This window comes from Miscanthus floridulus, chromosome 14, assembly GCF_019320115.1.
Source record: "Miscanthus floridulus cultivar M001 chromosome 14, ASM1932011v1, whole genome shotgun sequence".
In the NCBI taxonomy this organism is placed as follows: domain Eukaryota; kingdom Viridiplantae; phylum Streptophyta; class Magnoliopsida; order Poales; family Poaceae; genus Miscanthus; species Miscanthus floridulus.
In genome coordinates this window covers 775,546-799,173 of record NC_089593.1, presented here as the reverse complement: position 1 = coordinate 799,173, position 23,628 = coordinate 775,546, and the positions used below count along the sequence as shown (strand labels likewise).

General features: G+C 42.8%; 2 protein-coding genes and 1 long non-coding RNA gene across 12 annotated transcripts; 2 read left to right on the top strand and 1 right to left on the bottom strand.

The window, feature by feature from the left end:
- The first annotated feature begins 6 nt into the window (after nucleotides 1–6).
- Nucleotides 7–9,366, top strand: LOC136502820 (disease resistance protein RGA2-like). Of its 10 annotated transcripts, none has more exons than XM_066498064.1 (10): nucleotides 7–4,398; nucleotides 4,488–4,775; nucleotides 5,055–5,138; nucleotides 5,210–5,316; nucleotides 5,430–5,610; nucleotides 5,702–5,871; nucleotides 6,902–7,025; nucleotides 7,147–7,335; nucleotides 8,182–8,349; nucleotides 8,813–9,366. In XM_066498064.1, the coding sequence occupies exon 1, from the start codon at nucleotides 174–176 to the stop codon at nucleotides 4,335–4,337; it is 4,164 nt and encodes a 1,387-aa protein (XP_066354161.1). In that variant the 5' UTR covers nucleotides 7–173; the 3' UTR covers nucleotides 4,338–4,398; nucleotides 4,488–4,775; nucleotides 5,055–5,138; nucleotides 5,210–5,316; nucleotides 5,430–5,610; nucleotides 5,702–5,871; nucleotides 6,902–7,025; nucleotides 7,147–7,335; nucleotides 8,182–8,349; nucleotides 8,813–9,366. The 10 variants fall into 10 exon arrangements, with proteins under 10 accessions (XP_066354161.1, XP_066354164.1, XP_066354163.1 ...); XM_066498067.1 differs by having other exon boundaries at nucleotides 8,797–9,366; XM_066498066.1 differs by having other exon boundaries at nucleotides 7,147–7,351.
- LOC136505639 (uncharacterized) lies at nucleotides 6,237–9,076 on the top strand. The gene is made up of 3 exons (XM_066500806.1): nucleotides 6,237–6,440; nucleotides 7,147–7,233; nucleotides 8,813–9,076. The coding sequence occupies exons 1-3, from the start codon at nucleotides 6,237–6,239 to the stop codon at nucleotides 9,074–9,076; spliced, it is 555 nt and encodes a 184-aa protein (XP_066356903.1).
- Nucleotides 9,367–14,011: 4,645 nt separating the features above from the next.
- On the bottom strand, nucleotides 14,012–16,233 carry LOC136505935 (uncharacterized). The gene is made up of 3 exons (XR_010771353.1): nucleotides 15,028–16,233; nucleotides 14,826–14,931; nucleotides 14,012–14,442 (listed from the first exon to the last, which is right to left on the bottom strand). It is a non-coding gene; the product is annotated as an uncharacterized lncRNA (long non-coding RNA).
- Between the last annotated feature and the right edge of the window lie 7,395 nt (nucleotides 16,234–23,628).

Genomic DNA, 23,628 nt, shown 5'->3' with positions numbered 1-23,628 from the left:
GGCCATTCAAGGAACCACCGGTTCCATTGCTTATAATAAGTGTGCGCACATCCAGCCTTTGCAGCACACTGTTCGTTGCATTGCTAAACTGTCCACTGATCAGTCCACCAACCACTCAAACCAATTTCCTCTGCGGCCAGCCAAATCCATCTCTGCCGGTGCCGGTGGAGGAGATGGAGGCGGCTCTCGGAGCGGCGAACTGGCTCCTCGGCCAAGTCCTCAACAAGCTCTCCGACGACTTGGTGAAAGCCTACGTGTCCAGCACCGAGCTCGGCCTCAACCTTGACGAGATCGAAAGCAAGATGATGTACACCAGAGGGCTGCTGGACGAGGTCCAGGGGAGGGACCTCACCAACAAACATGGCCTGCAGGGGCTGCTCGAGAAGCTCGGCAAGAAGGCCGACGAGGCTGAGGATGCTCTCGACGAGCTACACTACTTCATCATCCAGGATAAGCTGGACGGGACTCAAGAGGCCACTCCGGACTTGGGCGGTGGCCTCGGCGCCAAAGCTCAGCATGCCCGCCATGCTGCTCGCCACACTTCTGGTAACTGGCTCTCATGCTTCTCTTGTTGCCGTTCAAAAGATGATGTTGCTGCTGCCATGTCTCTTCACCACGGTGGCCATGTTGAAAAGTTGCCATTCAACCGGGTGGAAATGTCCAACAAAATCAAGCAGCTCATAGAGGAGCTGCACTCTAACTGTACTCCTGTCTCTGACTTGCTCAAGATAGTGTCAGACAGTAACCCTCAGCCACACATACCTGCCTTCACTAAAAGGCCCGACACAAGCTCTCAAATCACACAGGAGAAGTTGTTTGGGAGGGATGCCATCTTTGAGAAAACTATAGAGGAGATTATCAGTGTGACACAGAGTGGTAAAACCTTGTCTGTTCTTCCTATAGTTGGCCCAGGGGGTATTGGAAAGACTACCTTCACCCAGCACTTAGTCAATGACCCAAGGATTAAGCACTGTTTTCCTGATATTAATGTCTGGATATGTGTATCGACTAATTTTGACGTGCTTAATCTCACCAAAGAGATCCTGAGCTGCCTACCTGCAACTGATAATGAAGGAAATAAAATACCAAATGATACTACTGCCAACTTAGACCAGCTTCAGAAATCCATCGCAGAGAGGTTGAAATCCAAAAGGTTTCTACTTGTCTTGGATGACATATGGGAATGTAGCAGTACTGAAGAGTGGGAAAAACTATTAGCTCCATTAAAAAAGGATGAGACCAGTGGCAACATGATTCTTGTCACAACTCGGTTCCCAAAAATTGTAGAAATGGTGACAAAAGGAACTAATCCAATTGACCTCCGTGGTTTGGATCCTGATGAGTTTTGGAAATTCTTCCAAATATGTGCATTTGGTAGGATCCAAGATGAGCATGGTGATCGAGAGTTAATTGGTATTGCAAAACAAATAGCAGATAAGTTGAAATGCTCCCCACTTGCAGCCAAAACAGTTGGTCGGTTATTGATCAAAAAACCCTTTCAGGAACATTGGATGAAAATTCTTGACAACAAAGAGTGGCTAGAAGAAAATCATGACAATGATATTATCCCAGCCTTGAAAATTAGCTATGACTACCTTCCCTTCCATCTGAAAAAATGCTTTTCATGTTTTTCCCTTTTCCCTGACGATTATAAGTTTCAGAAGCTTGAGATTATTTGTTTTTGGGATTCAATAGGCATCATAGACTGTACTAGGAAGAATAAAAAAACTGAGGACATAGGATCAGATTATTTGGATGAATTATTAGATAATGGTTTTCTTATAAAAGGACATGATAATTTTTACGTAATGCATGATTTACTTCATGATCTTTCAAGGATCGTTTCATTAGAAGAATGTGCCTATATCAGTTGTTCTAGTTTTGACGCAAATGAAATCCCAAAAACTGTTCGTTACCTATCCATTTTCATGCATGATACTCATATTCAGAATTTTGATGAAGACATGGGTAAATTGAAGGAAAGGATAGACATTAAAAATTTGCGGAGTTTGATGATTTTTGGAGAATACAGTAGGTTACGCCTAGTCAATATTTTAAGGGATACATTTAAGGAAATAAGAGGTCTTCGTGTTCTATCTATATTCATGAACTCCCATAGTTCCTTGCCACACAACTTTTCAAACCTTGTCCATCTTCGGTACTTAAAACTTATTTCCCCTGATTACTCAAAAGTGTCTTTGCCAAACACATTGTCTACGTTTTATTACTTGAAATTTCTAGATCTTAAACAATGGGAAAGTGGTTGTTCTTTGCCTAAGGACATTAGCCGTCTTGAAAATTTACGCCATTTTGTTGCTTCGGAAAATTTTCATTCCAATGTTCCTGAGGTGGGGAAAATGAAGTTTTTACAAGAATTGAAAGAATTCCATGTCAAGAAAGAGAGTTTTGGCTTTGAGCTAGGAGAGTTGGGGAAACTAGAAGAACTTGGAGGAGTGCTCAATATACATGGGCTTGAAAATGTAACAACCAGGCAAGAAGCTAAAGAAGCCAAACTGATGGCAAAGAGAAATTTAGTTGAGTTGGGATTACTTTGGAATGAGAAGCAAGAGTCCACTGGACATGATATCCTAGATAGTATCCAGCCACACTCTAATATTAGAAGACTCTGCATTGTAAACCATGATGGCTCCATTGGTCCTGGTTGGTTGTGCAGCAACAACTTATACATGAAAAACTTGGAGACCCTACATCTAGAGAGTGTGTCGTGGGCCAACCTTCCACCTATTGGGCAGATGTATCACTTAAGAAAGCTAAAGCTGAAAAACATTATTGGGTTATCTCAGATTGGACTTGACTTCTTCGGTGGCACCACAGAAAAAAGTTTCACACACTTGGAGGAAGTTGAGTTTTGTGATATGCCGGAACTCGTGGAGTGGGTTGGGGGACCTAACTGTCATCTGTTCTCAAGGCTTGAAAAAATCAGCTGCACTGATTGTCCCATGCTCACTACGCTGCTATTCTCGGGTTGGCCTATTTCTTTTACAGAAGAGAACACCATATGGTTCCCTAGTCTTTGTGATCTTGACATTCATAGATGCCCAAAGTTGTACCTTCCTCCCTTGCCTCACACGATGATGGTATCCCGTATTAAGACGGAGTGCTTGACTTATGATCGTACTGGCTTGAACATTTGGAAGCCCTCTGAATTGGCCCTCCACAATCTTGGTGATGTAGAAAGGTTGACAATTCAGGATGCATCATGCTTCTCATTTATGGATCTTCAAAAGCTACACTCCCTAAAATATACAACGGTCAATAGATGTGAAGAAATGTTTTTGAGAGGACTGGATGATGGTGTTGTGCTCCACGAAGTCCAATCTCTCGAACTCACACAATTTCCTCTTACCAGAAAATCTTTGTCAGATTTGTTCAAGTGTTTCCCTTCTCTTTCTCATTTGGTTGTGACCGCATCATCAGATGAGGATCATGAGGAAGTGGTACTGCAGTTTCCACCCTCCAGCTCGCTGAGAGATGTCTCCTTCGATGGGTGTAAGAATCTGATCCTGCCTGTGGAGCTAGAGGAAGGAGCTGGATTCTGTGGCCTCTCGTCGCTCGAGTCTGTGACCATAATAAATTGTGACAAGCTATTCTCTCGGTGGTCCATGGGAGGAGTTGCATCTCAGACTCAGAGCATCATCTACCCTCTCCCTCCGTGCCTCAAGGAACTCAGCCTTATGGGTGAGCAAAGCACGCTGCCGATGGCTCTGCTCGCGAATCTCACATCTCTTACCTGTCTAGATCTTGTTAATTGCAAGGATATCACAGCGGATGGGTTCGATCCCCTCATCACATCCAACCTCGAGCATCTGTGGGTGGACAATCGGAGAGGTGGTGAGGCTGAGCCATACTCTATAGCAGCTGATGTACTTGCAGCGGTGGCAAGGACCCAAGCAATGCCCGCCGGTTCCTTCCAACTAGTGAGCCTTTTTGTGGACAGCATCTCCGCAGTGCTTGTTGCTCCCATCTGCAGCCGCCTCTCCGCTACCCTCCAGAACTTACACTTCGTTTATGATTGGCGGACAGAGAACTTCACGGAAGAGCAGGACGAGGCGCTTCAGCTCCTCACGTCTCTCCGAACCCTGTGGTTCGAGAATTGCAGGGCTCTGCGGTCCCTCCCCCAAGGGTTGCATCGCCTTCCTTCTCTCCAGGAATTACTAATCTGGGGGCCTCATAAAATCAGATCGCTGCCCAAGGAGGGCCTCCCCGATTCACTTCGTGTGCTGCGCATTGATGATTGCAGTCCCGAGATTTATGAGGAATGCCAGAAATTAAGGGGAACAAGGCCAGATATACGTATAATTGCCTTGGAAAGCTGAATCCCTGCTTCTGCATGCCTTTCAGACCACGCTCAAATCTTCGGTGTACATCGATCTGCAGGTTAGTTCCAAATTAAAAGAAAACACCTTTTGCTCCTCTATTTATGATTTCATTAAGTGTGCAAACTGATTTTTTTATTTCTTTTGTAGACTGAATTTACGATCTATAATTTCAGCTCCTGACATCTCTCCAAAGCCTGTCGTTTGAAGACTGCAGGGCTCTGCTGGCCCTCCCTTCTCTCCAGGAATTACAAATCATTGCAATTCAAAATATGAGATCGCTGCCCATATCTGATTTATGAGGAATGCCAGAAATTAAAGGGAACAAGGCCAGATATACATACAATTGCCTTCCTTCATTCCTGATGCGGAAAGCTGAATCTCTGCTTCTCCCTGCCTTTCACGCACTCTAACTCTTCACTATACATCGATCTGCAGGTTAGTTCCAAATAAAAAAAACAGCTTATGCTCTTGGATTTGTGGTTTCAATGACTGTGCAAACCGAACTGTTTTAGTTATTTTTTGCATATAGATATGACCCATTGCCATATGCTTCTGTGTTACAAGTGGATCATATCATGTCCAACTATTTATTTCTTTATCCAACAAATTCAATCTCTCCTACAAGTTCAGTTCCTAGATCATATCACTCTCTACCATTTTTCCTGAATATTGCATTATTGCACTGAATCTCATACCGTGAATTGGTACTTTTAGGAGGAAAAGAGAATTGTTTCAATGAATAAAGATCATGGTGCATATGCCTTGTTGATGATACTTTCTAGCAATTTTCCTCTTCAGGTACAATATTGCATCATTGCACCCTTCTTTAGTTTTATTTGAATCTCATGCCGTTAATTGGTACTTTTCAGAAGGAAAGAAAACTGGCTCAACAAAGACCATGTATTGTGGCATATCATGAATGGCTGCTGACTGTTTGGTTCCACCTTATTATATTAGACGCCCTAAATCATGACACGTAAGCTACTTTGGTGATCTGAATATCTGATATGCACAATCACCTTGTTTGTATCACAGCACTAGTAGTTGGCCCACAGCACAATGAGATGATATACTGGTTTTCCTTTGCAGGACTCTGCTTCATCATAATGTTACACATCGTTCAAAATCATAAATGATCCAACCTTGGGTTCTGGCAAACTTTGGCAAGTAAAGCCAAGGGAATTCTTGACAAGGATGGCTTGGTGCCTACGTTTAAGAACTGAAGGAAAGAACAACCATGTAGCAACACGGTGCATCCAGAAAATATCAGGTGAGGCAGCAACAGTATCTGAAGATATTGACAGTCACAAATGAACCTTTTGTGTTTGGCATTGTCTCTCACTTCATTAATATTATTCCAGGCTTTCTTTCCTTGTAATTTCAGGCCCGTAACTCTTGTTAGTTCATTTGAAAACCACTGGAAGACAGGAGATGCGGCATCACGAGTCAGACCTTTGATCATTTGAAAACCACTGAGGCTCTTTCTGATTCTGTCAACCAGCTTAGTGGATGGAACAATAAAAAATGCATTGTAAGTAATGTGTTTTTACTTAACGCATTTGTTTTTGTTTCTCTATTTCTATAAGAGAAATTTTACGATGGTTGGAAAAAACATGGATCATCCATTGGGTAAGATGGGACGGTGGAAAAATAGAAGGTACCCAACTGAAAGTACCTAGAGATACCAAACATGTGGGGATAGTAACAAATTAGGTGGGGCTAGTACCAAAATATGTGGGATAAGATCTATTTTCTATTTTCTATTTTATTTTCGAATAAGGGTAAATCCGTCATTTTAGTCCTTTTCTTCCTCCTTCATCTCTTGGACCATGGTCTTCTCTCACCCGTCAAAGTTCTGACCATGGAAAGTGTCACGCGCGTGCTATCTCTCGCTGGATGGCCACGGCCACTGGCAGCCGCACCTGCCCGGTCGATTACGTGCTATTCCCAGCGCCTCCCGAGCCGATGCTGTCCTTGCTCCTCTTCCCTATGCAGCCGGCAGCAGAAGCTGCGCCACCGGGCGAGCAGGCCACTGGCCGCCGTGCGCTTGGCCTGGCAGCAGCTGTGCCGTCGGGCCAGGCTGTCCTCAGCTGCACCATAGTAGTCAGTAACCGTCACAGGTGCCCAAACACACTGGATGCCTGAGGTTTTCAGTGCGGGATCGATGGAGATGCGCAACAAGGCCAGATGTAAATATAATTCCCTCCTTGCTTCCTCATATGCTGGTTTCCCTTTGCATGACTCTGCTTTATCATATGGTTACACATCGTTCAAAACCATAAATGACCCCAAGCATGGATTGTGCCAAACTTTGGCAAGTAAAACCATGGGAATTCTCAACGAGGACAGAATGGCACATAATTTTGACGACTAAAGAAAAGCACAGCATCATAGCAACACCGGTCCACCCAACAAAGATCAGGTGAGGCATCAAGTGTATCTGAATATCTCAGCATACTGATAGACACAAGTGTACTTCTCGTGTGTGGCGTTGTCTTTCTCTTCAGTATTGTTCTAGGATGCCTTATGTTTAAGGCTCACGCAACCTTTTGTAATTTTAGGTCCCTAACTCTTGTTGGTCATTTGAAAACCACTGGAGGCAGGAGATGCTGCATCACGGATCAAACCGGAGGCTCTTTCTGCTTCAGTCAACCATCTTAGTGGAAGTACAAAAATGCTTTGGAAGTAATGTGTTTTTACTTAATTAACTCTGTACGTCTCCTTTTGTTTCTTTATTTCTATCAATGGCATAATCCTATGGAGCTATTTCGTAAATTGATGATCTGACACTTCCTTTGTTTAACAGGAAGGGCTCACAATTGTGGATAATAAGACATCTAGTATCATTGAGGAACAAAGAAAATTCAACTTAGAAGGAAACCTGCCAGTTCAAGTTCACATATGCCAAATTCAGCAGTAGATACACATACACCCAGCACTCCTGAATCCTGATCTCTCATCATCAACCTGAATCTGCATCTCAGGAGACTGAACTGTAAGCTTCTAACGACGTAAGGTGCCACATGCTTATATCTTGATGACAAATACGATAGTATACATCCTCTATGTAGAAAACCAGAGTCCCTTGTTGGGGAACATGCAAACATTTAATGGTCCTTGTAGTCTGATTAGCATCAAAGTTTTTGTTTTCTAATCTTATGAAATTGGGTACAGCATTAGTCTTCAGTACAGATATTTGTATTTTCTTTTTTTCTCAAACTACAATGAGAGAGATATTTGTATTATCTACCAAGAAATATTTTTACTTCCTTTGCCCATCTGCTTATTTCCCGTTTCTTTAATTTGCCAATCTATTTATTTCTAGTTCCTTTGCCCATCTACTAAGGGGGTGTTTGGTTCAGCTAGAAGCTCCTAAATCTAGTCCTATTTAGTCCCATTTAGTAACTTTTTACCCAAACACTATGACTAAATGGGACTAAAAAGGCTTTAGTCCTCTCTAGCAACTCTGGAGTGACGAAATGGGACTAAACCATTTAGGAGGGACTAAATTTAGCAGCTGCAATCCAAATAGGGCCTAAGTTGTTGACTGTAGTGTAGTTGAGACTCAAGAATTGACAAGGATACCTGCTGAAGTTTCCCGGTGTTTCCTTACGGCTTGTAGCATTATCGAAACATAAGCATCGTGGCCATATGATTAGCAAAGTAAGCTTTTTTCTCTGAATACAATGAATTAGCCAAACTTTTTTTTCATAAAACACTTTTTTTTGTCTTTTCATGATCATTATGACGTTAGATGAATGCTTCGGATAAGTAATGGATTATTCTTTGTACTATCTACCAGACATGATCCCTTTGTCTTTCCACCTATAAATTGTTTCAGGTTGCTAATACAATGGCTGCTAAAGCAAAACTTCTACTCCGTGAACAGAAATCTTTTAAATCAATATAGATTTTTGCGAAGCAGAGATGCGTTCAGCTAGAAGTATAGAACAAGCTCTTGCTAGAAACAAAGCAGAAAGGGGAAAAAATTAAAGACGTTGATGACTTGGTAATCATCTTTCTATCAAACTTGGTTGTTATCATCTTTAACATCTTTTCATGAATTACATACATCTTGATTTTCAATTCGTCAAGAAAATTGAATAGGTGATAATTCATAATCAAACCGATACTACATGTGAATCTTATGATTAAATAAATTAAATAAGTTGTTGTTAATGCTGATGCCATTTCTGAACACTTGCATGAAAGGGTCAAATTATTAGTACTCTGCTTCTTTTGAAAATTCAGCATTACATAAATTTAGATTCATATGATGAGAAGTTTGATTCCAGTATCTCGTTAAATTGTTGGTACTGTCAGCTTGTTCTTAACAACACCTAAAGAGTATCACTGCATCCCTTGAACTATGTAAATAGAACATGATGTTGTACTTGTGAGCTGATGAGTATAACCTATTTTCTCCATGGTACACTGAAAAATAGTCTCTGAACAGCAAATTGCTGAAACAGATTTGCATGCATCTGGAGACATTGTTGATCGAAAAATCAAGGCTGGCACAGGAAACCTCAACATATGGCCGTGAAAACTGCGAGATAATAGATTTTCATCGATTCACTACCCATGGCATTGTCTCATTAGATGACGACAAAATGGAAGACAGTGAACTAGAAGAAGACAGCAAGCTCATCTACGCTGAAAATGTGCTGCCCGTGGTTGAAGAAAATCCATCAGATGAACAACACCACCCTGTCCTCTCCTGTCTCCTGACCTGAATCTCCGATGGCCATCCCGGACGAACAATCATCGTCCAAATCCAGCAATTTTCATAATGCCTCAAAGCTAGATGCGTCAGCATCTGACTTAGCTTGACACGTGTGACTTTGCCATCTTGCATGTAACTTGTTCTAAGGCCTTCCTTTGCATGCATATGCCTATATTTGGGTGTACATCTTCCATGGCAAGTAAGGACAGAGTTTTGAGGTCCATTGTTTTCTGCTAATGATTCCAACCCAGCCTTTGTGACGCTGATCAGCAAACATTTTTCAAAGAACCTTCTAAAGGCCAGGGAATTCTTTCCCGCGATTCACCATAGAGCAAGAGGTGTAACCTGCGATAGACGGAACCTGTTCGTAGGCCAACGTTGAGCTGATCAGAAATTGGAGTCGCGTGGTAAGCTTATTAATCGACCTGCTATTTGCCACGGTCTTCACCGATCAACAAGGTAACCAGCAGGACTGCATTTTATTTGCAGCATAGTCTAGCGAAGGCAGCTGCAGCCTGCAGCTAGCTTCCATTCCACCGGACATGTGCCTGTGCCTGCCCGCACGTCGATGGTTTCCTCTGCAGGTAGCCTAGAAGTCCTCTGCTTTTTTCAGTCTCTGCTTCATCTTTCAGATGAATCGATCTCTACCTCATTTTGCACATACTTCCCAGCTGATATTCTGTAACATACTTAATTGGGTTCCAGTATGTCAATAATTCTTAGCTCATAAGATAAGTTCTTGATCTGCACCCGCACGGCATTATATTATATTGATGGTAATGGTCTGCGCAATAATGCCTCCGTCAAACCTTATGCTCAAGCTCAATCCAAGGATTTTAAGTTTTTTGACGACCCCTCACTTAGCCTCAGCTGTTGTGTTTTCTTTGTGCTTGGCACAAACAGAGGCACGGAGAACAGCCACGTGGTGAGTACAGTACTGAGGATGAATCGACTCTTTGAGTAAAAAAAAGGAAACGTGGGTCTCGTCTCACGTGCAAAGTAAAATAATTAGACTCTTCCGAACCTTTGCTGCCCCTTGCTTCAGATCCAGCAAGGGGCACCAAACGTTTAGGAAAAAACTACGACCTCAGCACTTCCCTGCTTTCCGACGCTTCCCGACGTCCACTCCTGAAACGGCTAGATTCGGTGGGTGGAAGTCATCAAGTCACCGCCGACCCTAGTGCACCATCGCTGCGAGCCTCCGTTGGTGCCATCTTCACCCGCTTCAAGTGAGGCGACATAATGTGTCGCCGGTTAGCCCACCTTCATTCGTCATTGTCCAATTAGAACTAGCCGATCAGACGCGAGCCGACGGGGTCCACTTCTGCTTCGCCAGATTCCAAGTCCTCCACCGCCCATAGGTAGTGTTTTCCTAAACGTTAATGGTAAACAGTTGGTCCCCTACAGTTTAGCCATTATTCGGGCTAAACGGTCCATTAAACAGGCTCAACGGCCAATTAAAAGGGTTACACGGATGATTAAACAAAACGACGCACCACTATGTAGCATTTACACGGTGTTTAAATGGGCTAAATGACTGTTTAGGCTAACAGTGCCCATAAGGCCATTGCCGTCGTTGGGGCCATGGTCGTTGCCTCTGCCGGAGTCCTCTATCACTACTACCGAGGATATGCTCTTCTGCCTGGACTCCTAGGCCTCCGCCACCCCTAGGGCCGCCACTGCCAATGGGATCCGCCTCCTCCTTGCTGATATCTTCACTGGCTCTCAGGCCACTGCTGCCCCGCAGGTTAGCGCGCCTGCCGCCGCTATGGGGGCGCAGATGTCGGCCGATCAGTTCACACTGGTGAAGATTTAGGCACGCATGGACGCGCACGGCTTCTGCAACCACTCTAGAGGTCACACCATCACAGCCCCAACCACCGGCCGCCGCCTGGCCTAGCCAGCGAGCGCGAGCGGGGGCACGGGCGCGCGGGGGCCTCCGACCATGGCCTGGCCACTCGGCCGCCGCCTGGCCTAGCCGATGTGCATGCATGGGGGCGCGGGGTTGGTCCGCATAGTGTGGATCGAAATTCCCATCCAAAAAGAAACTCCCAGACCCTAGATCAATGGAAGGCGATCCCACAAGAAGGAGAAGATGATGGGTCAGGCAATGACGTTGCCCGGCAGCGCCCAGGACTGACCGTGCGTCCATCGTGTGGAGGATGCGGAGGACGCGAGGCGGCCTCACCCACCGGCTCCTAATAAGATCAGTGGATAGATAAGAGTTGCTTCCTCATACTAGTGTACGAAATATCACGGTGTCATAGCTCTATAGCATAGGGAGCGTGAACGTTAGGCCCTATTTGGATGGACTAGAACTAGTTCTTAGTTATGGTTAAAAAATAGCCATCTAATTAAAATTATCCAACTAGTTGTTAGTTCATACCTATTTGGATCCTGAACTAATTGTTAGGTTCTATAGAATGTAAGATCAAATTGTAGTTTATATATATATGTATGATTGAGGACCAGTGTATTCATTGACAAGCCAATGAATCAAAGGCCTAGGTAATGTTTTACTTATTTTCTTATCTACTTTATTTTTTGATACAACAAAGGATGTCATGAATTTACATGTCAACAAATGAATTTGCAGATCTCAATTACTTTATCATATTCATGTAAACTGTTTCCCTTTTGAAAGATTGAAATTCACCAACAGATAAAAGTTAGCTCGCAACCTTTTGCAGGTATCAGATCTTGGGTATTTTTCTGTTGATTCAGTTGTGTATTCTCGGAGCTGAAAGATTCCGAAGAAGTAATGTATCGTCAATAGCTAGTTCCATTAATCAAATATCATCTGGAAGCTATCCATCGTCTACAAGTTCGCGGTTTGATAGACCTGCAGGGCTGGGGAATGGAGAAGGGGTTGGGAGTACCTGTAGAGCCGGAGAGCACGTGCAGCCCGTCGTTGGAGGAGCGCGGATGCCAGAGAGCACGGGAGGCGGCGACGGCAGAAGTAGATGCCGGAGAGCGCGCGCGGGCCGGCGAGTTCGGTGGTCGAGGTCGGAGAGGGAGCGCCGGTGGCGGGGACACCAGCTAGAGCACGAGGCCGAGCCGGCGGAGCTCAAACCCTTGCCCCCGCCGATGTCATCAGAGCACGCACGCGGGCCGGCGAGGTCGGAGGTACAGGTCCCAGATAGGGCGGTGGTAGGGCGGCCGACGCTGCGAGCTCGATCTGGCAAACCCTAGCCGCCCCGGCGGCCTGCGGAAAGGCGACGGTTGGGGAACGGTGGACGGAGGTGCAGTTAGGTGAGGATGGAGGAGGTCAGAGAAGGCGGTTGTAGGCTACGGAGACGGCGGCGGCAATGGGGGCGGCGGAGAAAAAAATCTGCAGCCTGCCGACGTTCGAGAGGAAGAAAGCGCCCAGGACTTAGAATTGTTTTGGCCTCCCGCGAGCTCTTGATTATATACCCAAGGTCATTTCTACGGGCGGTTCCTGAGTAAGCCGCCCCTACAAATATTTTTCAATTTATTTTAATTAATAATTTTGTAATTTATATATAAAGAACACAATGTAAATTTATATAATATTTTTTTGATTATTCTATATATGTATAAATAAATATAAATATAAACAATTTCATGACATATATATATATGTATACATATATAATTTTATATTTTCTTCTTTACAAAAATAATATTTTAAAATTTTAAAATTTGAATTTAAAAAAAACAAAGAGAATTTTAGGACACTAAATGACCTCAAATAAAAATTCTGTAAACATCAAAGTTGTAGAACTCATCAAGATGTACAACTTATATTTTGGTCATCTTTTTATTTGACCAAATTTGAACAGTTCAAATTTTGAATTTCAATAAATATCAACTTCAAATAAGATTTTGAAACCTTAAATGGTTTTAAATAAAAAAGTCATGAACATAGAAGTTGTTGAACACATCACTGTCTACAATTTTTATTTTGGTCATCCTGTCATTTGATCAAATTTGAACAGTTAAAATTTTAAATTTCAATAAATGACAACTTCAAACAAGATTTTGAAACCTTAAATGCTTTCAACTATAAAAGTCGTGAACATAAAAGTTGTTGAACTCATCACTATATATAACTTTTATTTTGATCACTTATTCATGTGACAAAGTATTAGTAAACATTGTTCACAAATTCACATATGACTCATAGTTTCATGAACTATACGAGAGACATGTTGATTTGTGAACAATGTTTAATATCACTTTGTCAGATGAAGAAATGACCAAAATAAAAGTTGTAGATCTTGATGAGTTATACAACTTTGGTATTTATCACTTTTTCAGCTGAAATCATTTAATGGTTGAAAATCTCGTTAGAACTTGTTATTTTTTTTAAATTTGAAAATTTGAATTGCTCAAACTTTGTCAAATGAAAAGAATGACCAAATCAACACAGTAACTTGATAGGGCATGATTTTAGAAAAATTTAGAAAAAAATCATCACATTTGGAGTTAGTATGAGGGAGAAAGACTAGTTACAAATTTTACCTAAAGATTAAAAAGAAAAATCACAACTGTTCATGATGATCAATGATGAACAAGTGTGATTTCTCTTTTTAATCTGTGGCTGAAACTTGTAACTAATTTTTCTCCCTCGTACTAACTCCAAATGTGATGGTTTTTTTTCTAAAATTTTCTAAAATCATGCTCTATCATTTTAGTCTAGTCATCTATCTTTGTCACTAATTTTGAACAATTCAAATTTTGAATTTCAGAAAATGACAACTTCAAACCTGATTTTTAACCAATAAATGATTTCACCTGTAAATATAAAAGTTGTTGAACACATCACTATCTACAACTTTTATTTTGATCATCTTTTTATTTGACAAAATTTGAACCGTTCAAATTTTGAATTTCAAAAAATGATAACTTCAAACCTAATTTTCAACCAATAAATGATTTCACCTGTATCGAGGCTCGTGGAACACGTCTATATCAATGACAACTTCCATTTCTTGCATCAAAGGCTCGTGGAACACGTCTATACGAGAGACACCAGGGGCGGCTAGTCTCTGGGCTCCCGAACACGCCACTGTAGGAGCGGCTCCATCACCAGCCGTCCCTACAAAAAATTTATCCTGTTGCTACAAACCGTTTTTCACGTAGTGATTCCTCGATAGGAGACCAGATTGCACAGAGTAAGCAGCGGTTCCATGCTTTTTATATCTCATGGCGGCTGTATTTGGTGGACTCTTCTATGCGAGCATCAATGGGATCCATGTGCGGTGTGCCTTCTTGCTATTCATCCCAACATTCCATGCAGCCTCTGCACTCCTCGACTATTTCCGCGCTGGGAGACTCCCATCAACCATGAGGCTCATTTATCTCATGATTGAAGATTCAAGACAGAGAAATGAGAAGGTACAGACTTGCTACCTGAGAGCATAAAGACATTGTCAATGATAGATTGAATGTGTGCTTCGGTAAGAGTAATGAAACAACAGGCTAGAGAATAATAAACTAACAAGCGCAGGAAAAAACCTTGTGCAACAGCAAGTGAAATGGTTACTAAAGTTGTAATGTAGTTACAGCATAACAATAGTACAAAAATAGAGTAGGGAAACTTGTTTCGGAGAATAATCTGATGAATGATGACACGCCCAAGCTGATGCTCAGGCAAAGTGAAAAAGACAGTAACTGCCAAACATTCTAGTGCAGTTCAATCCGGTATTTGTGGAATCAGCATAGCTATACAATAGAAACATGTCAAATCAGCCTCTGGTATTCATGCAAAACATGCCTCTGTGCCATGTGCTTACCATCACAGGAGACGTCTTTAGCTTTGGAGGTCTTCATTTTGATTCTCATTGAAACATGCACCTGGTTTCAATTTCCTTTTTTAAGAGAGAGATGCGGAGCTTTGTTCTGCTAATCACATAGTTAACAGAAGTTTAGACCATACAAATAGATCCTAAAACTGAATGCACACATAAATTATGTATAAGTAAATACTCCTCAAACCTTAATATATGTAGGACCCTCGTTGAGGTGGATTTGGCAAGTACAACTATATCATGTAGATACGTAACACTCAAGATGATTGCCAAATGTATAGCCTTGATAGTTGCAGGCAAGATTTCAAGGAGTGATTCTCAAAGAGTGCCAAAGAATCAAAAGAAAAAAATTGCAAGCATCAACAAATGCAAGTACATAATGACTAATGATGAACATGGTATGTATCTAGCATTTCACTGAAAAATTGAGATATGAAGGATGAAATATATAATATGTATTCAGGTCAAGGAAGCAGCAAGTTTGAGCATATTAGATTGCAGGATATCTTAAATTGTCATTAGCTATTGCTGTTATGATAGGAAATTTGTAGAGAACATGCAATGGGCATTTTTTCAATTTATAGTAGTGATGCTGACCTGGTATCGACTATCGACAAATAGCTTATCAACTTTGGAAGTTACTTCGTAACAACTAAGTAGCAATCTCAAACGACAAGCCAAGCTGGAACATCACAACCCCTAGTTTGTTCTCCAAAATTCAAAGCAACTACGGCCCCCAATCTAATCCCTACCACCTCCAACAGCTACTTTATGAGATCGCTCTTTGATTCGTTCGGTTCAGCAGCTCATACCTCTCTGGTTTTCTCCACCAAACACTACAAGCCAACAGCTTCAGCACCTCCTCTCTATTCTCCCTCAACGCCGTGCCCATCTCCAAATTGCCAGTGCCAATAGAAAACTCAACGCCTCTAATCACTCCCATTGGCACCAAAACCAAGCATCCTGGCGTGGCGGGCGTCCGCCTCCTGCCACCCGCGCTCGATCTCCCACTGCACCTCCATGCGGCGCCGCTCCAGCCGCATTACGCCCTCACCCAAATCCCTCAGCACAGCCGAGAGCTACGCACTGGCTCCCCCAGCCCGCCCAGAGGACTCGCCCTCGTCGTCCTTGGCCTTGACCGGCCGAACTGGGAGCAGGATAGGGAGGCGCTGTACAAGGAGGGAGAGAGGGGCCGGCCGGAGTAGGAGAGGGAGAGGAAGGCGCGGCCAGCGAGGGAGCCCGCCCCGGGTGCCACCGCCGCCGGCCAAAACCCTAGCCGCCCGCCAGACTGGGAGAAGGAGATGGAGGCGCTCGCCGGTGAGGGAGAGAGGGGCGCGGTGACGGCCGGAGTAGAAGAGGAAAGCGCCGGACAGAGTGATGCGAAGAGATTATTTTTCTTTTTCAATTGGAGAGCGTCGTCGCGAGTGGGCCGGACAGAAGGCCTTGCATAATTTTAAAACAGGAGAAAATATTTTAATTATGCATTTTTTGTGAGCATTTGAATTTAGGAAAATAATATTTTTTATCAAAATTAAAATCAAATATAGGTCTACATACATGTATGTGCATTCATGCTACTGCATATTACTTTTGTATTGTGTGGTTTGAAATCAAATTTCAAAATGATTTGAATTTGCATTCAAAACTTGGTTGGAAATTGGTTTAGAAAAAGGAAAAAGGATTTCATTTCACCTTCCTTGAATTCGGCCCGCTGTAGCCAGGATGGCCTGCTCTCCTCGGCCTGCTGGCACAGCTCCTGCGCGGCCTGATTTCTTTTTCCACCGGCTCGCTTTTCCTCTCCGCGCAGCCGCGCTTCTCTCTCACTCTTGGGCCGTCCGCTCCCCTTGCTCCATCTCGCGGCCTAGCAAAGCAAGCGGCCCGCAGCCAGCAGCGCGCCGCGCCGCCTTTTCCTTCCTTGTGACGCTGACGACTCAGCCCCACTCTTCATCGTCTTCCTCATGTGCGTGCCCGAGCCGGACACCGCCGTCCATGGAGTCTACGCTGCCCATGCTGTTCCCTTTGCCTTGCGCCCCACACCTCTGGCCCTCATAAAAGTCGAGCCTGTGCCTGCGCCGCTCCCCTACCTAACCCTAGAGCAAGCCTCCGCCTCACCTAGAGCTCGTAGCCGCCGTAGCCCTAGCGCCGCCGCCGCCACCACCGTCGGATTCAAGCAGCTGCCACGCGCCTTCGTTGGTTTCCTGCCCCTGTTTTCGGTTTTGGTGAGTCCACCATCGTCCTCTCTCTCTCCTCGTGCTCTTGGTTCGCTAAACGGTGGTCCGTAGGCCACGAATCGCTAGCGCCGCTCGCTCCAGCCATGGCGTCGCCACGTCGGTCCTATTCCAGCCGGCCGGTTCTTTCTTCCCCTGCCCTATTCAATCTATGCCGTTCAATTCTAATCCAACGGCCTAGATTCAATGATACCCCTTCGCCGGTCTATATTGCAAAAGAGTCGTTACAACTATTCCGATCTCAACCCGTAGTCCCTGTTTTTATTCTAAGGAGCCCTTGACTTTTCTTTAAATCATGCCCGCAGTTCTTATGTCGGTTTAAAAATCAGGTTTTCTTTATTTTAATTTAAAAATCAAGTTTCCTCTATTTACAGAACTGCCACTACCTTCTATAGGCCATAAAATCTCCGTTTTAACTCCGATTTGGTCCGTTCAACTTGCGTTAGGTTCATAATTCCGTAATCTACATGTTTATACTACTGTTAAGTATGTTTTCAACTTTTAAAATTTGAGGTTAGATTTAACCTATTATTTTACTAAAGGAAATCTTGTTTAATTCATAATTTCTTCGTTTTAGCTCTGATTTTTGTGATCTTCGCATCTATGTGATCGTAGCGAGACGTAGATCTATTTTACAAACTTTTTATCTTGATTTTATGCTAATTGGTGTACTATTCTAATCTATAGCTTTTGTTTGCTATGCATGATTGCCTCTGGATGCTTGGATGTTGCTGTGATTATCGAGTATAGAAGGTGAGCCATTCGTGGGAGACCAAGAGTATTACTTTGACGAGCAGGATCAGCAGAAGCATTTTGTTCAAGGCAAGTATAGCATGGGATCATCCTTGTTTCCTATCAACTTTAATACATTTAATTCATGTTGCATGTGTCACCTTGATAGGAACTCCCTAGAATTGAACTTATAGCTTGTCACCTATGGGATTTGCATTGGGTAGCTTTGCTAGTGCTCAATTAAACCATGATCTTGTAACTTGACTAATGGTATATGCAATAAACTTTAAAATATGACTTTTTAGCAACATGGAAACAGGGGTCCGGAGTATTTAGCTATTTTCTAAATGCTTCAGATTCCTCTCCCTAAGAACTTATCTGTAAGTGATCATCCGGGACTTACAGTACAGCTATGAGGGCTATATGGCTCTGGCTTTAGCTCAGTATGAGGACCTTTTCTAGCTTGTTAGTGGTTATCTTCATTGGCGTAAGAATGGCTTGACGAATCGGGTATAGGACAGCCTCTACTCTTATGTGTATAGGTGCGATAGAATTGTGCCATTCGACAGGGGGTTCCTATATCTGTTTGACGTGACGAGTGAATCTAATGACCCTAACTTGTTAGATGAACCTTTGAAAGGCTTCATAGTGACCCTTGCCTGCTCACCTTGGAAGTGTTTTGGGAGTAATTAACTCGGGCATATGGGTATCACGACTTACAGTGAAAGTGTACAACATCTGCAGAGTATAAAACTGGTATATCAGTCGTGCTCACGGTCACGAGCGGCCTTGGAACATTTATGGAATAGATGATCACTAAGAAATTATCTGTTTATGCTATTCATTATTCATGTTTACATTGATCATGTATTTTAGTTTTTGAATTGAACCAACTTGTTTCTACTCTTATGCTAAAATTCTGACAACTAAAAGCTGAATGTTGTTAAACCTATGTCAAGCCTTTTGAGCCTCATGAACCCCATGTTACACTTGTTGAGTATGACATGTACTTACGCTTGTTTATTTTCACTATTTGATAAAAATCCTGGATGGGTAACAGATGGCTATGGTAATGAGGATTTTCCTGAGGATTACTAGACTTGTGGTCAACCAGTCGACATCCTTGTGATATGAAGCTTTCGCGAGAGATCTTTTCTTTTTACTTCCGCTATATTTATGTGAAGACTATGTTCTATTATTCGTGATGTAATGAACACTTATGATGCTACTATTTATAATTTGTCAGCTTATGTGTGTGACTGATCTCTGGGCGCACATAAGATTTTACATCCCATTTTATCCTTAAAATTAGGTGTGACACATTGGTATCAGAGCCGTGTTGACTGTAGAACGCAAGCCTAGTTAGCAATGGTCGTCTTAGCTTCTTTTGCTTCACTTACTTCATGCTTCCTATCTCACCCTTGTTATTTGCTAAATTTTATGCTTCTTTTGCCTTACTCTGTTATAAAAATTATTTCTTCTAATCTGACTAAATCTAATTCTGTAGATGCCTCATGCCAATAAGACCGCCCGCATCAGCACCGGAGGCTACTACCCGCCTCGTGGCTTGTCCATGGAGCCACATGAGGAGGAGGAACCCCAGGAACAAGAAGTTGATTTGCCAACACTTGCATCTACGCCGGAGCCATTCCTGGAAGAGCCTGAAGAAGAAGAAAACACTTTGGCTGTGAGTCAGTAGCGAAGATTCGGCGACTGGAAGATCAGTTGAAGGCACATTAGGAAACCTTTAAGAGATACCGACAAGTGATAGACGAGCAAAGGTTGTGCCTCAACCTACCAAAGATGTACGAGGAGCTTCCCCATAAATTTCACCCATAGATGTTGGAGTCCCTTTTATGTAATAATACATTAGTAGAACGGGTCAAGTTGAGTCGAGTCGAGTCGAGAAGTGGGTTGTGAACTTTGGTATGCCTAGTTGATTTATTATTATGTTTATATGTGAGTTGGATTTTTGTAATGAGTGCTGGAACTTTGTGGGCATGTTCGCAAGTTTCATAGTTAAGGATATTAAAGTTTGAGCCAATAAATAAATAGTTGGATTTGGTACATCATATTCTCTCGGATTTGTTTTCGGAGCAGTCTGCCCTTATCTCAATGCCAATCAAAATCTACATGACCAAAAATCATGAAATTTTTATAGGAACAACTAGACTTAAGTATCTTTCCAATGCCTCTAGAATCACCCCTATATCTGATCGGGTTTGTGATATATTTCTGTTTTAAATTAAAGTTTCTGTGCAGTCTAGAATCTGGAACAGTTTTGGTTGTATCCTGTTTTTGAGTAAACTAACGACAGAATTTGGAAATATGGTCTCAATACAAGTTGTATATAATTTCTTAATCTTTCCAACCTTGTACAGCATGCCTCTTTTGGATGTCTGGAACTCGAGATATGACTATTTTACCGAGCTGCTGATGTTGGAACTCGTTCAGAAAATTTTCAGAATGTATCCTATCTCTACAACTAAAACATACGGATTGTCAACATCTACCCGGCAGGAATAAAACACTCATGCGATCCATATCCGGCAGGCAAATAATCACCGCATCTCATACGATCCATATCCGGTAGGCAAATAATCACCGCATGGAGATACTGGAAGGCAAGTAAAGAAAATGGAATAAAACAGAAAGAGAATTATGGGAAGAGAAAAGAATTTATTGGAATATCACCACGCAATGATCACGATCGTGATCCAAATCTCGTCCGTCGTCCTTCGCGTTGCGTGTTGACAACAAATACTTTTTTCTTAAAAAATGAATTATTGCCACGTCTCATGCGGATATGGATATTGTAAGTCCGAGTATACATGTTTTGGCAAGGCAGAGCATGGATAAATTCAATTCGATGCCTAGCAATAAATTTTCAGCCTTTGAGGCAACTGATGTTTGTCGTAACTTTCAGACTACAAGCTCTAAGCCTAGATTTTATTTTAAATTCATTACGATAATGAATGTGTTTCTAGACATTATCATGGTATAATGCATGTGAAACATTGAATTGATATATTCTTGATTTTGACTTGGCTAACAAACATCTCATTCAATTTATGTTGCACCCATTGCAACGCATGGACACTCATCTATATCTATATAAGTGTATATAACTTGGAAATCTCTAAATTTTGAATATTTGTGTTGGATGTCAGATGTCTCAAAGAGGAAGAGGCCGAGGTCGTGGAGGTGTTCCCCCACATCCACCACCACCACCGCCACCGACTATGTAGCAGCTTCTGGTAGTGCAGACACAGCTTATGCAAGCTCTGGTTCAGAATCAGCAGAATCCTTCTATTGGTGGAGAACCGCGTGACAAAGCGTGGTGAATTCTTGAAGGGCCATCCCCCAGTGTTTTCTCATGCCACTGATCCACTGGAAGCAGATGATTGGCTTCGTACAGTGGAAAAGCAACTCAACATAGCGTAGTGTGATGATCAGCAGAAGGTGTTGTACGCGTCAGGACAACTCTAGGGAGAAGCCTAAGACTGGTGGGAGGCATTTCAGTATGGACATCCCGCTAATGCTCCTCCTGTCACCTGGCAGGAGTTCGGAGAGAATTTCCGATCCTACCACATACCTGAAGGATAGAGAGCTCAAGTAGGAAGAATTCAGAGCTCTGAAGCAGGGATCCATGTCCGTAGTGGAGTATCGTGACAAGTTTACTCAGTTATCACTTTATGCTCCGAATGAGGTGGCTAATGATACTGATAAGCAACGCCGCTTTCTCAAGGGTCTGTATGATGGTCTGTAACTCCAGCTTATGTCCAATACGTACCCTAATTTCTAGACGCTGGTGAATCACGCTATTGTTATTGACAACAAGCGTAAGGAGATGGAGGCCAAGAAGAGGAGGCTTCGGGGATAGGCCTCTGGAAGCAATACTCGTCCACGCACCAACCCTCAGCAAGGCTTCTAGCAGACACCACGACAGGGAACACCCAACAACACTCCCATGAAGACCAGTGCACCTAGTACTCCCAACGTATGCTATCATTGTGGAGAAGTTGGGCATTATGCTAACCATTGCCCAAGGAAGCAAAATCAGCAAACAACCCAGGGTCAGCATAGTAATCAGAAGGGAATGCCGCAGAAGATAGCACCCAACACAGGGAAGGTGAACCATGTGTCCACAGAGACGGTGCTTGCAGAACTAGAAGTCATGCTCGGTACGTTCGATGTCAACTCAACCACTGCCACTATTCTTTTTCATTCTGGAGCTTCGCATTCATTCATATCACAAGCATTTGTTAGAAACCATAGCATACCCTTATGTGCCATGCCAAATCCCATATTAGTAAACTCACCAGGGGGTAGTATGTGTCTGCACCAAAATTTGGAAGAAGAGTCACAGGGACTTAAAAGCTCCCAAGATCATGTCATCAAGGAATCAATTGCATGTAGATCGGAATCAGCTGATTCGAATGCAATACTGGAACTAGCTTTCTTCAGGTAGTGCCAGTAGATAACGACAAAGGCTACGATCGGCGCCAGGATAAAGTATGTTGGACTCTACAAAAAGGGAAAGATTAGAGTCCAAGTTATCTTAAATTAGGAATATCTTCTCGAGGGTCAAAGATTGTGGTGAATCATGCTTAGATAGGAGTCATGCGAGGGTCCCAGGTATAAATATCAAACCCCGGCTATTGTTAAAGACACAATCAATCAAATACAAGTTACTTACTTTTTTGGCTCCGACCACCCCTTAGGAGTAGGAGTAGAGTAGATCTCGGCGAGTTCTTCAGCAAGTACGACTGCATCGATCTGGTCGACCTCCACTGCTTGTCTGTAAGTACTGTCATGGCTTATATCTCTGTTCATACGGCTGCATAGATCCGGTCAACCTCCACTACGACTCGGGTATAAGTTAGTTATCGACTCTTGTCTCGTTCAAGCAAGGCTACATCGATCCGGTCGACCTCCACTGCTCGAACTAGATTAAGGTCAAGTTATCGGCTCTATCTAAGGGTGTCGTTCCTTTGGATAGATTCATTAAGTTACCGATACTGCTTATTGCTTCTATTATTTATTTAATTACAGCAATATCACTTCACCCGATTGGGATTTATCTAGATCGGCCTTATATCCTTTTTAATCCATCGTTTGTTAATCTAAATTTGATCCAATCTGCACTTTAAATGATGAGTTATGTTTTATCGGCTGTTTTATATCAATCTTAATCGTGCATAGCATGCGGTTAAGACGTGTCTGGTCTTGAGTAGATCTATTGGCTAGCGAAAACCGTTCCATGGCCTGTTATCATGGCCTGTGTGATTCTGCCTCACACCCCACTGTTAGCACCGTGGAGTGGGGATCGTTATTTGGTAGATCTGTTTCTGAGAGGGCGTGATCTTAACTATGCGCTATGCCTAAATTGGCTGTTTTAGCCGATATCGAGTGCTTTCACGAACAATTCACATCACGAGACCGTTGAAGTAGCGATAGGTTGAAAGATGTGTTAGCCCCATGATCTTATTATTGTATTATGGCCTGCATGATTCTGCCTCATGCCCCAATGATATTAGTAATAAGTTAGGGTCATCGAGTCTATTATTGTTTCTACGGCCCGCATGATTCTGCCTCATGCCCCACTGGTCATAGAGATAGATGAGATCTAATATGTTCATTAGATTTATCTCTATTAAATGGTTGAATGATGATGAATTGTTTCTTTTATAAAGGGGTTTGGTTACTTGCAGTCATTGGCTCAGTATAAATTAATTATTGTTAATATCTTATTGCCATTGACCCATATTTGTCTAAAGAATGATATTCATCCTGAACGATAACCGATTCTTCTTAAGCAACCCCAT

Excerpts from the sequence above, each read along its gene's own strand:
- LOC136505639 (XM_066500806.1), top strand. The coding sequence starts at position 6,237 with ATGGCCACGGCCACTGGCAGCCGCACCTGCCCGGTCGATTACGTGCTA. Across the intron at positions 6,441-7,146 it reads CTGTCCTCAGCTGCACCATA|GAAGGGCTCACAATTGTGGA; the intron begins GTAGTCAGTAAC and ends TTTGTTTAACAG. Across the intron at positions 7,234-8,812 it reads AAGGAAACCTGCCAGTTCAA|ATTTGCATGCATCTGGAGAC; the intron begins GTTCACATATGC and ends TTGCTGAAACAG.
- LOC136502820 (XM_066498069.1), top strand. The coding sequence starts at position 174 with ATGGAGGCGGCTCTCGGAGCGGCGAACTGGCTCCTCGGCCAAGTCCTC.